The 16,647-nt window shown below is 42.0% G+C and overlaps 1 protein-coding gene across 2 annotated transcripts in view; it reads right to left on the bottom strand.

Moving 5' to 3' along the window:
- Nucleotides 1-15,580, bottom strand: part of DEPTOR (DEP domain containing MTOR interacting protein) — a 144,435-nt gene extending 128,855 nt beyond the window's left edge. For both annotated transcript variants that reach the window (XM_008514739.2, XM_008514740.2), the window contains exon 1: nucleotides 15,248-15,580. In XM_008514739.2, coding sequence (XP_008512961.2) covers nucleotides 15,248-15,369 — 122 coding nt within the window. In that variant the 5' untranslated portion in view covers nucleotides 15,370-15,580. The remainder of the gene's footprint in view (nucleotides 1-15,247) is intronic.
- Between the last annotated feature and the right edge of the window lie 1,067 nt (nucleotides 15,581-16,647).

Below are 16,647 nucleotides of genomic sequence, written 5' to 3'. Positions count from 1 at the left end.
ATGAAAGAACTGAAAATGTCCAGCTAATCCCCAAATTCTCACAGTTTTCCAACTCCTCCCTGAATAAACATTCTTCTAGAACTGCTGACAAATAGCCAAACCAACTTCCTCTCCTCTGTGTTCCCCTTTCAGAAATGAAATTATCTAGCAGCAAAAGAGCCACCCAAAATGGAGCTAACAGGAAGACTATTGAAGATATTCCCTCTGGTTAATTAAGCATGTAAATAATCAAATCATTTTATCCCACGATAAAATGGCTCAACAAATCCTGGTGCATCGGAATAGTGGTTTCTAAGGAATTCCTGGCCCTAACCACTACTCTTTTGCTTAAAAGATGTAATTGTAAGTTAAAATAAAGTCCTGAGTAATCAGACTCCGCTCTTCTTGGCTTAAAGCCCTCATTAGTGCGAAGTCAGCAAATGGTGAACATGTAGACAAATGTGTTGGCTACAAGCCCAGCTTCTTAGATTTCATGGATGCCTCTCAATGGGTTTAACTGGAGCTTCTCTCTTTTGTAGTCAACACAGGCATCAGAAAAATCACGCTTTTTATATCACAGTTCCTTGTCAGTACTTGAGTCCAAAAGGTTTGCTGCATTTGTACACACGCCACCCCTTTTGAAGAATAAAAAGCTAAACTCATGCAGTATTATGCAAGAATAAAACTACTTCTATTTGGATTTATTCCTATTAGTTATCTTTACGGTAAGATGCGATACAAAAATTAATGCCAGTCGCTATTGTAAAGTCAATGCAACGGTACACTAAGATATAAGTTTAAATTGTATTAACAGTGGAGGAAAACCTCCCTTCTTGATAATCAAAGGTAGTTCCCATTTCCAATTTATGAAGAAGGGACAAAAAAAATTGACAAGATATATTGACCTGAAAGACCTTTTTTAGTTATATAAGTAAAGAACCCTTTGCAACTTTCCCAGAACGTCTGCATCTTATTCCTAAAGCAGCTTTGCTTAAACAAAGAGAGAACTTTTATACAGCTTTGGCTAGGACTCTATCCGGGTGGAGGTGTTACTTGGAAAGACGTCAAAACCCGAGTGATACAAAAATCAATTTACAATTTGAACCTGTGCCACTTGCCATTCTAGTCATATGTTGAAAACTCTATTTTACTTCTATTACTGAGCAAATCCTGAATACTAGAGACATATCTTCTAAATCAGAGAGTGGTGAGGGGTAGGAGATGAGGGAGGGAGCATATGGATGATGAACAGGAGATCATCAATGGTGGGAAGATTTGTGGGGAAACTTACGGTGACAACAGTAGAGTCCAACATGTATGCCAATGTGTCCTAACCCTTCCCAAGCTGTATCTTTCGAGTGGCTTTTCGGTGGGCACTTCTTCTTTGTATGAGCTCCCCCCTCCCAACTTTAAATTACGTCTCCTAAAGTTTTGCCTTCATCACTTCAAACCCTGCTCAAAAAATTTTCACTAGTTTCTCATCATTGAACCCAAATTACCTTTCGTGGAAGACCTTGTGCTCGTCTTCCCGACACTCAATGAACCCTTCTCCACATTATAGCAGCTATGCTCTTTGAGTGGGAATGATCCCACCTCTATCCTCAAGGGGGGTCCCGATTGACCTAAGGTAGTCAGGGTAATACCATCCTCCTCGCCTCAATATTGCAGATGGATAAGCCTGAGACAACCAGTAAAGAACTTTGCTCTGCTTTAATATCTTGTGAGTCTGAGTTAAGATGGTCCCAAAACATCAAAGCTTAAGACTTTTTTTGATGGTTGACAACAGCCAGGCCTCTCTCTTCAGTCTTTATTGGTGCCAGTGGCCATCACATGACTACAAAAGAAGCCTTCATGAAGGCAAAGCTAATGCACAGAGAAGGGCAGAATCAAGAGAATTTAAGAGAAATAGACCTAGAATCCTGATCAAATCTCATGCGAAGTCTACCTAGCTCTGAAATTTAACGTTACATAAGCCACGAAATCCCCTTTATTGTTTAAACCACTGTATATATTGGCCTTATATACCACTTAAACGCATATGCCTTTTCCCCTCTCTACCCCACTTAGACCGTGACTTGAAGGCAAGAAGGATGGGCCTTACCTCTTGATATTTTACAGTTACTTCCACAGTTCTATGCACATAGTAGGAACTCAGAGAGACCTGGATTCAAAACCAAACTCCACGCTTACCACCTATGTGACTTTGGTCAAATTGCTCATGCCTTAGTTTATGCCATTTTAAAATGGAGATAATAGAATTATTACCAGGATTCAATGAAGTAATATACATGTAAATGCACAGAATAGGACCTGACATTTTATTTATTACTCAGTAAATGACTAAATTGTCCAACCCTCTCTCTCTTTACAACCCACATATAAAAATATATACCTTGATCACCTCCTCTACAGTAACTATCATCATCTCTAACTTTTTTGTCCCAAATTTCTCTATCCGTTTTGAGATCTTTGTACTGGACCAAACTACTGCCACAAGCTTGTTAGGGAAGAGCAGCACATTCAGGGCAGCTAAGGACCTGAAGGCCCCCTTTGGGCCTGGTTTCCCACAGCGTAGGCTGCTCATCACCACCGGAGTCACAACTGTTCTCCTAGGGTTGTGGCCTACATCCCTCTTTTGTCACTGAGCCCCCTTGCCCTGCAGGAGGTAGTTATCTTCCCTTATGCCAGAAGCATAGCTTCCTTTCCTAAGTGTCTTTTGCCATAAATGCCTGATAGCATCTTCAATACTCCCCTATCCTTAGATTTTGAATAATTTCATTTTAATGTCTCTCAATTTTATATTTATTATTAAACTAAATTCTGAATAGATGAATTTATTGAATTATAGTCATTATGTCTTCAGATTTTTAATAAATTTATTATACAAGGAGTACGCTTGATTCATGAGATTCATGCAATACGTATATGATATTTGCTCATCCCACCCAGGCATCCTTGTAGCTCCCACTCCTCTGAGGTATCCACCCCTCCATGAAATTAATTTTGCCTCAGGACAAATACATATAAACAAAGGACTCTTGCCTTAAGCAGGCCGAGAAACGCAATTTTAGAATTATATTCTTTTTATTATTTTGCATATGGTTGATCTCATGGTTTGGAAATCTTGAACCACGAAAGTGAATGTAAAGTCCCTGATCCACAGGAGGTCAAAAGTGTGGCCTTGAAACTCTGAGAGATATCAGCTTTCACCGAGGGCAGTCTGGGAAATGAAGGGCCAAGTCTCGTCCCCAGCACCTAACCCAGGGTCCACCACCCAGGTGGGGTTCACAGATTATTTAGAGAACTAGTGATGAGGCACTGAGAGGGATCCTGCATGGATGACAACAGGATGGCAGAGCCTTTCATGCCACTGTTGAGCCACCTTCTGGCTTCAAAAAGTAAAATCAAATCTTTTCTTCAGCTTTCCAACATTTCTGCTGAGTTCTGGAAAGGAAAAGGAGGTAAAGCTTTGATACATGACAATTCTAACATCACAGTATCATAATTCTAAGGGCGCAGTATTATTTCAGAAGAATCATAATTATATATGCATATGGTATCCTTTGGTTATTCTAATTGGAAGAGTCATTTCTGTCTCCTAGGCAGGGGAAAACGTGATTTTGTGTTCTCTTTCCAATAAAACACATAACATTTTAAAATAAATGCTACAGGGACTTTAAGAAGACAACAGGTAAAACATATGGCCATTTCTTTCCAGCTTTTAGGTTTTTTCTTACTGATAAACAGAATGCCTGTCTTTAATGTAACGTGGCCTTAGGTCATGATTTCTACTTTGTAAACACACTTGTTAAGACAAGACAGGATAGAGTTTGAGCTCCTCAAGAGTAAGGACTTTCTCTTACTCCACTTTGTATCACTCACAGCAAGTAGTGTAACACCTGACATATAATACGGCACTCAATAAATACGCACTGAGCAAGTGAAGAAATGGTAGCACCCAACTAAAATAAGATTTAAAGAAATTCTTACAAAATGAGCTGATGTATAGTCATCTGTATTGAATACAAGTATTTACGTCCCACAGTTTTGACTTTCTGCATCATAGTTTTACATTTGTAAAGAAATAAAAGATTTGTGCTTCTACTGGAGTATTTTGTAACAGGTTATACTATTCTCTTTCTCAAAACGACCTATACTAGTGCTTTTTTTCCCTTTCTCAAAGTAAAAGAAAACTATACGAGCAAGCAAAAAATTTCTAGAAGTGGTAGAAGAGGCTTGTGTGTGAATGGTAGAGTGACCTCTGAGAGAGAAAGAGTGTGTGTTTAGAAGGGAGATAACTGGTTGGCTGTGTCATCCACTCGCCGAGCCACAGCCTCATTCGTTCATGAGCAGGCATGTGACGTAAGCAGCCTAGTCAGAGGAAACATCAGGAATCGTGTTTGGAATCCTGGGTGGAAATACTTCCTCTCTTCCCCCTGGACATTATTATGAGCTAATGTGAGGCCTGAAATTCCCTTCCCACCACTGACTTAAGGATTCAGCCAACCAAAGAAAGAGCTGACACATGAAAGATCTACAGGAGAGAACCAACTGAACTACAGAGAACGTATTAAGCTTCAAGGCATCACATCTCCTGGACTTCTAGTTATGGAAGTCAATAAATTGTTTAAGTTGATTTTCTGTTGCTTGCAGCCAATAGCATTCAAAGACACCTGGAGAGGAGTTTGGGTTTCACAGATGGATGCCTTAGTCAATACGCAAATGGTGCATTTCATTGTATATAAACTGTATCTCTTAAAAAAACTATAAGCAAATAGAGAATACTAGTTAGTCAATTGCATGTTGAAGGTTTTAAGGGATTATTGTCTGCAACTTACTCCAAAAAGCCTTAAAGAAATACGATGAATTGATGGCTGGACAGAAGAACGGATAGAAGGACAGTTATGCGATGGAGCGAGCATGGCAAAATGCTAATTGTGGAATCTCAGTGGTGGATAGAAGGGTGGTCCCTGTAAAATTCTTTAAACTCTTCTGTATGTTTGAAACTTTTCATAATAAAGTATTGGAGGAAAAAGCTCAAGCTCACTTTTGTTCCTTATATTCAGATGTTCTTAAGTACTTTGTGATAACTTCTGGCTCTGGTAAGTCTGGCAGCAGGATGAATGCTCTTTCTCGTGGCTGCCAAGGTCTACTCATCCTCTCTCGTGATGACTCAGGTGATATCCACTGTCATGTTTGATTATCAGATTTTACAACCCACTCATTAATAAAATAAATCCTGGGGCCGGCCCAGTGACATAGTGGTTAAGTTTGCACGCCCCACTTTAGTGGTCTGGGGTCTACAGGTTCAGATCCCAGGCAAGGATGTACCACCATTCGTCAAGCCATGCTGTGGTCACATCCACATAAAATGGAAGACTGGCACAGATGTTAGCTCAGTGACAATCTTCCTCAAGCAAAAAGAGGAAGAGTGGCAACAGCTGTTAGCTCAGGGCCAATCTTCCTCACAAAAAATAAATAAACAAAATAAATCCTAACAACTGTGAGGAGAAGTGAATTATGGTTATGCATTAGATCACACTCCCTTAAAACCTCATCTCTAAACTGCTTTTTTGTTGTCAGTCTTAAGAAAACAGTAGGGGCCGGTCCTGTGGCCAAGTGGTTAAGTTTGTGTGCTCCACTTTGGCGGCCCAGAGTTTCGCTGGTTCAAATCCTGGACACGGACTTGGTACCGCTTGTCAGGCCATGCTGAGGCGGCGTCCCACATGCCACAACTAGAAGGACCCACAACTAGAAGGACCCACAACTAAAAATACACAATTATGTACCGGGGGGCTTCGGGGAGAAAAAGGAAAAATAAAATCTTACAAAAAAAGAAAACAGTACAATAAGGAGCTTTGGTAAAGTCTTGTTTTATCTACTTTATTAAAACTGAACTAAAAATAATATAAGAGCACTTTACACATCAATATAAAAAACAGTCATGTATCACCACGGGGAATCGACCTTTGCTTTTTGCAGTGAATGTATTCTGTGAAAGTCACTTTTATTTATGGAAACATTAAAGAGGAAAAGGTAAGTAGAACTTAAAAAAAATCAATGAAAAGAAGATCCAAATTTACTCCATTCTCCTTTCCTCTTGGGAAATAACAGTATTTCTACAATCCAAGAAATTCATGCTTTCCTGCACTCAATATATGTGCCTGAAGATAGTGTGCAAATCTTATAAAGAGAATTGCATTTTAAATAGCAAACTAACCCAGGATCCTCAATGGAAATATGTGCTAAATTCTTCTTTCATATGGAAAAAACAATTCTTTCTTAATATATTTGCTTTGTAAATTGGCACTTTCATATATTGGTTGTTCTTGTACCAGCACGTAATTACATCTCTCTACACTACCCTCTTCTCAATCCTCCTTGCTTTTTCTGTCAAGACACCATTCATAGCGTATTCCTCCAAAATTTCACAAATTGTGAGAAAATGGCCACGTTTCACACATAATAAAATTCAGTGACTAATCGAACCTTAATGAATATAGGATAGCATGAAATGAGAACTTGTCTCTTGATGAGAGTGTTCATGAGAATGTTCATTTGTTTCTCAAACCTTAAGATCAGAGTAGCTACCATGCATTCTGTGCTAGGACTGATCTGCCTGCAGAGCACAGGATTCAGTTCTCTGTAGCTGCAACAGTTTCACCACCTAAAGGAGAGTCTCACAGAGCTGGATGATCTAAATAAGGCCAAGATCTAAGTGGGTACTGGGCTACTTCTTTTTTTTTTTTGAGGAAGCTTAGCCCTGACCTAACATCTGCTGCCAATCTTCCTCTTTTTGCTGAGGAAGACTGGCCCTGAGCTAACATCCATGCCCATCTTCCTCCACTTTATATGTGGGACGCCTACCACAGCATGGTGTGCCAAGTGGTGCCAAGTCTGCACCCGAACTGGCGAACCCTGGGCCGCCGAAGCGGAATGTGCACGCTTAACCATTGCGCCACCAGGCCAGCCCCTGCCACTTCTTGTCTCAAAAAGAATTTCTGAGTAAATATTAGAATCAGAAGTCTGTAGGTACAAGTATTGCAGGGAGACAGTGTCATCAGGATTAAAACAAATAAGCAAACAACAACACTAACAGAACCACAAGAAGCAGCTAAGGCTTATGAGTGGAAAGATCTGAGCCTTTCCCCAGTGGTGCTAGCTGCTAACTACCGCCTCTTCTGCAGCTGCCCCGAGCTGGGGGCCCTGGCATTTGTCTCCTCTTGCCACACCCTAGCAACAGCTGTGATCTGAAAACCGCGGACATGAAAGAATATCTTGTCCCACGCTCCCGGGTATGTTTTCTCTCTCCATTTCGCCTCTCCTATCCAACCTTAAAAATATTTTAAAAGCTACAGAAAAGTGACTCTTTGTGCAGACCTGACTAAGTAAGTGTTCTCTCTGGAGTCTTCCAAGATGGAATCATCCTGGACAGCCCTGATGAAAATAGGTCCTGTTGCCCCTGCTGGCACTGTCACTGGGAACAGCTGCTTGCAAGCATGCTGTCTGGCCCACTAAGCCCTCTGTCCCAACTCTGACTCCACTGTTTATAATGCCAAGTATCTAATAATCCATAAAAACAGTCACTGACACAAGCTTCCGATTTTGGTTAAGGCTGATAAATACTGGAGCAAGAATCTCAGATCTGGAACCCACCTCTCCTTGGTAGATAATGAGAAGAAGATAGAAAAGTGTGATGACTTACTGTGTAGAAAGATAGTTGATCTCTGTTTCCTCTGTCCTTCCCTAATCACTGAACTCATAAAAAACAACCATTTAAGACACACCACCTAACAAAGGGAAGTGAGTTCCTCGTACACTGCTGGTGGGAATGTCAACTGGTGCAGCCACTATGGAAAATGGTATGGAGATTCCTCAAAAAATTAAGAATATAACTACCGTATGATCCAGCAATTCCACTTCTGGGTATTTATCCAAAGAATACAAAAACACTAATTCAACAAGATACATGCACCCCTATATTCACTGCAGCATTAACCATGATAGCCAAGACTTGGAAACAACCTAAGTGCCCATCAAAGGACGAATGGATAAAGATGTGGTGTGTGTGTGTGTGTGTATACACACACACACACACACACACGCACACACACACACACGCAATGGAATACTACTAAGCCATGAAAAAGATGAAATCTTGCCATTTGCAACAACATGGATGGACCTTGAGAGCATTATGCTAAGCAAAAGTCAGAATTAGAAAACCAAATACCTTATGATCTCACTCATATGGAAGATAGAAAACATTAACAACAATAGACAAACACATAGATGCAGAGAATAGATTGGTGGTTACCAATCTATTGGTAGGGGGTGGGGGGAGGGAGAAAGGGGTGAAGGAGCACATGTGTGCAGTGAGACATGGGAACTAGACCCTTGGTGATGAACACAATGTAGTTTATCCTGACGTCTAAATATAATGATGTACACCTGAAATTTATATAATGTTATAAACCAGTGTTACCTCAATTAAAAATGAGTTCCTGATCCAAATGAATACTAGAAACAACAGGAGAGGAGAATGATCTTCCTTTACCTCATTGTCTCTTCCTTTGAGGTGTATTTAACTTATTTTCAGGTTTAGTGATTCCAAAGCTGATGGAAGAAATAACTTAAATATCAGCACTGGCCTTTTAGAAAAGTAATCACAAATATATTATTCATAAATAATTAACACTCCAATAATTTAAAAAAATGGTTTACATGCAAGTAAGTGCATAAGGGTATAAAATAACTCCACAATCATTTATTGAGCACTTACTAACCATCTTCCACTTGCCTGACGTTTTTTGCAAGTGACAAAGTCCTTTCACATGCTCTCTCTCCAGGTAAGAAAGTAGTCTTTACTGAGGGCCTGCTATGTGTCAGGATTGTGCTCACCACCCTCACATCCAATCTGTGAAGCAGAAAAGATGTTCACAGGAACAGGGTCTGCACATTGGAAAAGCGTCTGATTCAAAGGCAATTCAACTTTCCACGCTAAGCTTCTCTGCGTTGACTCCAAATATGATGACTCCCCACTTCCTGAAGCTCTCCCTTTTTTTCATCTGAACACACAGTCATTTCCTGACTCCAGGATATCTTTTGTGCTGTTTGGAAGAATAAAAGTATATTCCTTCTGTTTCGATCCCTAGATGTCCCTATCAGCTTTCCTGCTATTGCTTTCAGTTAACGTCTAGTAGAGCTGAGCTTCCATATTAATGGTCACCAGCAGGGGGACCCCCTAAGACATTCTCTATGCCCACCTTAAAGTTCCTTAAGTTCAAAGTGCAATAAAATGAACCATTTCTCCTTTTTCTCTTCTGTGTGCTCTAAATGCCATATCTCATATTTACTTATTGTAGCTTGGTCTTTGGTTCCATGAGCTGATTTTTACCTTTTATCTGCATACGGCATCAACATTTGCAAAGAAAATTCAGGAAAGCAACTCAACATTTATTGAAGGTATTTTTATGAAAAAGGCAATAGCAAGGCTGTGAGAGTCTAGAAAGGCAGTCTGTTAGACCGAAAAGGCAAATACATCAAACAATTTGAAAGAACTGCAATTTCCTACAATTTAGCTAAAACTCATTGCCTAGCAAATTGCTTTTAGGGAACCAGCTTTAGTGATTGGCTGACACTGTTGTAATTAGCATATTTAGTCTAGGTAGATGAGCATAACTGAAATGTTTGAAACGTTTTCGCTCTTAATTAAGCATTCCTCGTTACATTCTTAATTCTCCTCCCCACCCCACTCCCATTCTCACAGCTGGCAAAACAGTGAACTGCAATTTATCTTCCCATTAAAATGATTACAAATTCAGACCCAGTGGAGTTCAGACTGAGTTTTCAAAACCACATGGCAAGGAAGACCCAGTTTAATAGTTAGTACAGAAAGTGACCATTCTATCTTGTCAATACATAAACACTTCTAGGAATAAATTAAGATTTTTCCCAACAGAACGGAAAAGTCATTTGTTCACTTCTTTGTTTGCAAAAGTTGTCACACTAGAATGTGATATTCTCACATGCATGATTCTGTTTTACATTTGTCTTACCATTACATTTTTTTAAACCTCTAAAACACTATTTAGGGACACCATGAAATTGCAGTCTAGCAGCCTGCTTGAGAGAAGAGACTCTCAGCTCTACCACCTTCTAGTTGAAAACCTATGGCCAATTAGTTTAGCCTAATTTAAATGCTCTGTTCCTCAGTTTTCTCATCTGAAAAAATGAGGATAATACGTGTATTTAACTACATAGAGTTGCTGTAAAGATTAAAGGCATTAAAATATACGAAGCACTTTGAAGAGTCCTTGGCAGGCAATAAATGCCTTATAAGTGTTATATTACATCATTCCTGCCATTACTACAAAGAGAATAGTGAGATTGTTGGGCTTCTTTACTCAAATACTCTATTACAAACCTCCTTCTTAAGTGTCTCTGTGATTAGGCCACAGAAGAAACACGAGGTGAATTTTGGATGTCATAATTAGAGCGTGATAGCGATGATTGCATGGGCAAATTTCAAGACAAAAAATTTATATAGAGAATGCATAAAAACAACTAATGATTCGAAAAGTCATAATATGAAACACCATCAATCTGAATTATTTATATATGGTTAATTATCTTAAAATTAGAAATGTTCTAAAAGTTCTTGACGATGGCAACTTGTCTCTGTTTTGTATTGAGAATACCATAAAACTATGCATGTAAAATATCAGATCCATCTGGTGTGGTAATAATGTGTTATTGAGTTGGTGATAAATATTATTGCATTCTTTGGCCAATCAAAAAAGAAAGCAAGAAATTTATTCTAAAAGTTTTAATATTTCATCTTTCATCACTCTAATGTGTCATCTTTGTAATAGTTTTGTAATAGTTTTATTGAGATATAATTCACATACTACACAATTCATCCATTTAATGTATATAATTCAACGGTTTTAAGTATATCCACAGAGTTATGAAATCGTCACCACAATTAAGTTTAGAACATTTTCATCATCCCAAAAAGAAACACTATACCCACCCATTAGTGATCACCCTCCATTCTCCCTCCCCACTGCTGCTGGTAACTACTTTCTGTCTCTAGATTTGCCTATTCTGGATATTTAATTAATTAATTTTTTTTTGAGAAAGATTAGCCCTGAGCTAACATCTGCTGCCGATCCTCCTCTTTTTGCTGAGGAAGACTGGCCCTGAGCTAACATCCGTGCCCATCTTCCTCTACTTTATATGTGGGACGCCTGCCACAGCATGGCTGGATAAGCGGTGCGTAGATCTACGCCGCCAAAGAGGAGTGCACGAGCTTAACCGCTGTGCCACCGGACCAGCCCCTGGACATTTCATCTAAATAGAGTTATACACTATGTGGCCCTTTGTGTCTGTATTTCACTTAGCATAATGTTTTCAAGGTTCATCCATGTTGAGCAAATATCAGTACTTTTTTTTATCGCCAAGTAACATTCCATTGTATGACTATACCACGTATTGTTTATCCATTCATCAGTTGATGGGCATTTGAGTTGTTTCTGTCTTTGGCTATTATGAATAACGCTGCTGGGAAGACTCATGTACAAATTTTTATTTGGTCATATGTTTTCATCCCTTTGAAATATATGCCTAGAAGTAAAATTTCTGGGCCATATAGAACTCTGTGTTTAATCTTTGAGGAAACGCCAGAGTATTTTCCAAAGTGGCTGCATCATTTTACCTTTCCACCAGCAGTTCTGGTTTCCCCACATCCTTTCCAACACTTATTATCTGTCTTCTTGAGTATAGCCTCCTAGGGGTGTGAAGCGGTATCCAAACGCTTTTTTTTTTTTTTAGGAAGATTAGCCCTGAGCTAACTGCTGCCAATCCTCCTCTTTTTGCTGAGGAAGGTTGGCCCTGAGCTAACATCCGTACCCATCTTCCTCTACTTTATACATGGGATGCCTACCACAGCATGGCTTGCCAAGCAGTGCCATGTCTGCACCCAGGATCTGAACCGGCGAACTCGGGGCCACCGAAGCGGAATGTGCACACTTAACCGCTGCGCCACCAAGCCGGCCCCCCAAACGCATTTTTAAGATGCAAAACCATGGAAATACATTGGGCAAGGAAGTAAAATCTTTTATGACAAGGAAAGCAGGAAGAGATTAGGAAAAAGATCGTGCAGTGAGGCCAGAAAAGGAAGCAGGAGATGTTTTTAAGTCTGTTACTCAATTTCACGTCCTTATGCAACCAACCGCCCTTACCAAAGTGTCAGGATCATGGAGCCAACCCTCAATTTCACATTTGGAGCTTATGATAATTATAACAACTAATTTTGGTTTATTGATTTATTTTCCAAAGTTCCTTCCCATATTATACCACATTTGATCCAACAGCACAAATCTCATGTGGGAGGATACTATTATTCCCATTCTGCAAGTAAGGACACCAAGGCCCAGAGAGGCTAACTGAGTTAACTGAGTTGCCCAAGTTAAAAATACATATATATATATACACATATATATACACATACATACATAAATATTAAATAAATAAAATTTACAGAGCTGGGTGTGGAAGTCAAATTTTTTATCTCAAATCCCAATCCTTCATTTCTGCTTTCCTCATCACCTTCATTTGCCTCATCTTTGATGATCCATGAAGTAATGGAAAAGCAAGAGAAGGCAGAGGGAATTGGGTGTGTGTGTGAAGCAATTAGAAGCAGGAGGCCTGCACCTCTCAAAGTCCCCACAATCAGACTGTGAGATCAGCTAGGGATGTAAAGACATGTTGTGACAGTGACAGAAGGATGGCTGCATTCCCACTCCTTCATGACAAGTTCTTCCAGTAATCAAGCAGCCAGGGCATACTTCCTCTTATATCCCTAAATTCTTAATATTATATCATCTGTACTTATAGTAGCATATTAAATTACATACACTAGTCATTCAAATATTTATTGAGTAATTACTACGTGCTAGGCACAGTGCTAAGATGGTTGAGATTTTTAAAAAGCAATGATTACCATTTTCCAAAGTAAAATTAAATAGCTAACATTTACTAAGCCTTTTACATGCAGCATCTCATTTAAACCTCACAAAATTCCTGCAAGAGAAGTGGAAACCGAAGCATAGAGAAGTTAAGTAAATTGTCCCCAAGTCACAAAACTAATAAATGGTGGAGGCAGAATAGGAACCCAGGCGGCCTGGTTCTCCATACTGTGTTCTGAACCACCACCCGATCCTTCTGCCAGACCTTGCTTGGCTGAAAGTCCTGTGTGGTGACGCACAGAGACCAATAATACTAATTAATTCCAGCAACCATTTGTTGAATGCTCGTTAATACATGAAGCCTGGGAGCAAATTCTCACAACAAGCCCATGAAGAACTTAGCTTCACTGCCATTTTACAGATGAGCAAACAGAGGCTGAGAGAAGTGAATGAACTTGTCCAAGGTCACAGAGCTCTGACAGCTAATGCTGACCTGGTGCTTACTGTATACCAGGTACTGTTCTAAGCAGTAACTCATCTAATCTTCACAACAACACTATTACCCATCATTCTTAGTTAAGTAACTTATCCAAGGTCCCACACTAGTTAAGTGACAAACTTAGAATTCACTCTGCCTTAAAATTCTGGTCAAAACAACTAATGCCAAATCTTGGCTACAAAGCAGCTGAGCAGAAATTCACAGTCAAATCGGTCTAACTCCCGAGTGAGAGAGAGCCCTCTGTCTTCTTACCCATGCGCTAAGCATGGCCCGGAAACCACAGCAGCACAGAGCCCGGCGAGGAAGGAGGGGAGTAACAAGTGGTCTGGGGACCCTCGAGGAAGGGGAATTGAAGGTGTATCTTGAAAGAGACAGTGCTTGCTGGCCAGAGAGGCACCCTGCAATTTGTTATTTTAAAGGAAATGAAAAGTACTCAACTGAGGACTTTGCAAAAGACGATACAGCAATGAGGGGCAAATAAATTCCTAGAAAGTGTTTCAGATTGAATCAGAAAAGCTTTATCTAATTTTTTTTCAATTAGAAAATATTCTTGATGAAGGAAAACGAGCTTTTCTTCCCTTTAACTTTGACCAGACATTAAAAAATCATCAAGGAATAGAAATGTGCCATTGTCTTTTTTAACACTAAACTCAATTAATTCTGACTTCCAATATTTACTTCCTCAATCTAAGCGTGCAAGCAGAGTGGTTACCAAACCTTCACGGGTCTTTGCAAGATACTCTCCTTCAGGTCCTGAAACATAGCATTTAGAAAACAAAATGAACCTGGAGATGTAGGCCAGGAACCAGAAAGCACGCGTCGTTCCGGCTGGGCCAGGGGCCCGCATGCAAGTTGCCGCTGAAACGTTGCAGAGCCAGGCTTTTTTCCCTGGCAAACTGATTTACGACCATAAGAAGGGCAGCTGCGGAACCGGTCAGACCATAAGTACAATTCTCAAACATGAATCCAAGAAGAAGCACCAAGATGGGATGGGTAAAGGGTGGCTATGGGACCACTGCCTGTCCTGGGCGCGGTGAGACCCGCTGACGCCTAATTCTTGCAGCAGCCCGGGGCCAGTGGACTCTTGCTGCCCAAAACGTGCGCGCTGGGGCAGCTGGCACCGCAGCAGGGCAGCCGGACAAGGTGTCTCCACGCCCCCTTGCGGACCCAAAAGATGATTGATAAGGATGTGCCAATTTGGGGATAGGTACAGCTTTTAAGAAATGTTCTCTCAGTCTAGCCCCACAACAGCCCTGCAAGGGAGTCGCACAGATCAGCCCTACTTTACAGGTGAAAACGCTGAGGCTCAGGAGAGGGAAGCAAGACTTGCCAGCAAAAAGGAAAACCTTAAGTGAAGCGATCGTTGGGCTGGCTCCTTTTACCTAGGAGTAAAGGGGCTGGGCTGGGGGCCCCACCGAGCCCTCTGGCTCTCCGGGCCGACTGGGCGCCGGCTGTCAGCTGGGAGGCCCGGCAGCACCCAGGTGCCTGGGAGAGGGGGTGCGCGGTGGGTGGCAGCGCGTCTGCGGGGTGCAGGGCTGCAGCAGCGGGGCGAGGGCGCAGCGTGCACCACCCGCTCAGCGGCGTCCGCCCGGGAGCCCCGCGCCCGTCCGGAGTCTGCAGGGCGCCGGGCTGCAGCAGCTAGATCGGAGCGCGGCGCCGACAGTCCACGCGCCCGCAGCCGTCCCGGACAGCCGCGCGAGTCGCCAGCCACGAGCCACGGCGCGCGTGCGCGCAGGACCGCTGCGGACACGGGCTGGCAGTGGCACCGCGAGCCCCCCGGCACTGCCCCTCGCCTTACCGTAGCTGCTCCCCGGTGACCAGGACCTCAGCCATGCGCTCCAGCTCCCTTTGCTGCGCCCCGCCACTCCCGCTGGTGCTGCTGTCGCTGCCACCGCTGCCAGCGCTGCCGCCCTCCTCCATGGTCGGGACCACGCCGCTACCAACTGTCTTCGCAGTCCGCCGCGGGCTCGGGTGTTCAATCAGTCTGCCCTCACAGAGGCTTCCACCGCCATCTTTGTTAGGGGCAGGCCCGTTGCTCAGACGCGATTGGCTGAAGAGGGAATCCCTGTGGGTAGGCTGAGGCGCTAGGCGAGTCCGCCCCAGGAACTCCAGATGGGGGGCGTGGCTGGAGCCCCGCGTGGTCGGGGGCGGGGCCGAGGGAGGAAAATATAAACATCTGGGCGGGGCGCCGGGTCTGCCTTGTGTGTGCTGGTGGAGGTCGAATTCGGTGAGCTCCTTTTTCGTTCTTCGCGGAGCTCGTGCTGTGGGTTCCAGGGCACAAGCTGGGAGGTTATTGAAGTGTGAAGGTATTTTTATTATACTGTCCATGCCCCAAATTGTCAGAGTAAAAATAACGATATAGCTAACTAGTGAACAATGAAGATTACACGTGTCCTTGAAGGATATACATGTCACTGGAAAAAATTAAGCATTCTTCTTGCCCCAACCCCCTCACCAAAGACAGCTTACCAACCTTATGATGTAATCAATAAAGAATGCTGGCCTGGGAATCAGACAGACCTGGGATCAGCTCCACTCCTGTAATTTCTTACCTAAATGTGCTTAATCCTCATTTCTTCCTTTACAAAATAAAAATAATTGTGGCTACCACCTGTTGACATCTGCTGCATTAAAGATGCTTCCGGTACGTTCTTACTTCGTTTAAATATTACAATAAATCATAAAATGGGTATTGTCCTCATTTTACATCAGGAAGCAGGCTCAGAAAGATGAGGTGACTTGTCCATGGCAAGCAGGTAATAACTGCAAGAAGTAAGATTCAAACGCAGGACATTCTGGCTTCAAAGTTGACTTCTTAAAAAACTGCTTGTTAAAGTGGGGATATAGGGGCTGGCTCTGGTGGCACAGCAGTTAAGTGTGCACGTTCTACTTCAGCGACCCTGGGTCGCTGGTTCAGATCCTGGATATGGACATGGCACTGCCTGTCAAGCCATGCTGTGGTAGGCGTCCCACATATAAAGTAGAGGAAAATGGGCACGGATGTTAGCTCAGGGCCAGTCTTCCTCAGCAAAAAAAAGGAGGATTGGCAGCAGATGTTAGGTCAGGGCTAATCTTCCTCAAAAAAAAAAAAAGTGGGGGTATAATAGTATTGTCTATCATACAGAGAATATGGAAGGAACTTTGAATAATGCCAAATAAATGTTCTGTTTTTCTGTCTCATGCAGAGACAGAGCCTGG

Source organism: Equus przewalskii, chromosome 8, assembly GCF_037783145.1.
Source record: "Equus przewalskii isolate Varuska chromosome 8, EquPr2, whole genome shotgun sequence".
Classification (NCBI taxonomy): domain Eukaryota; kingdom Metazoa; phylum Chordata; class Mammalia; order Perissodactyla; family Equidae; genus Equus; species Equus przewalskii.
This window is presented reverse-complemented; position numbering and strand designations above follow the sequence as displayed.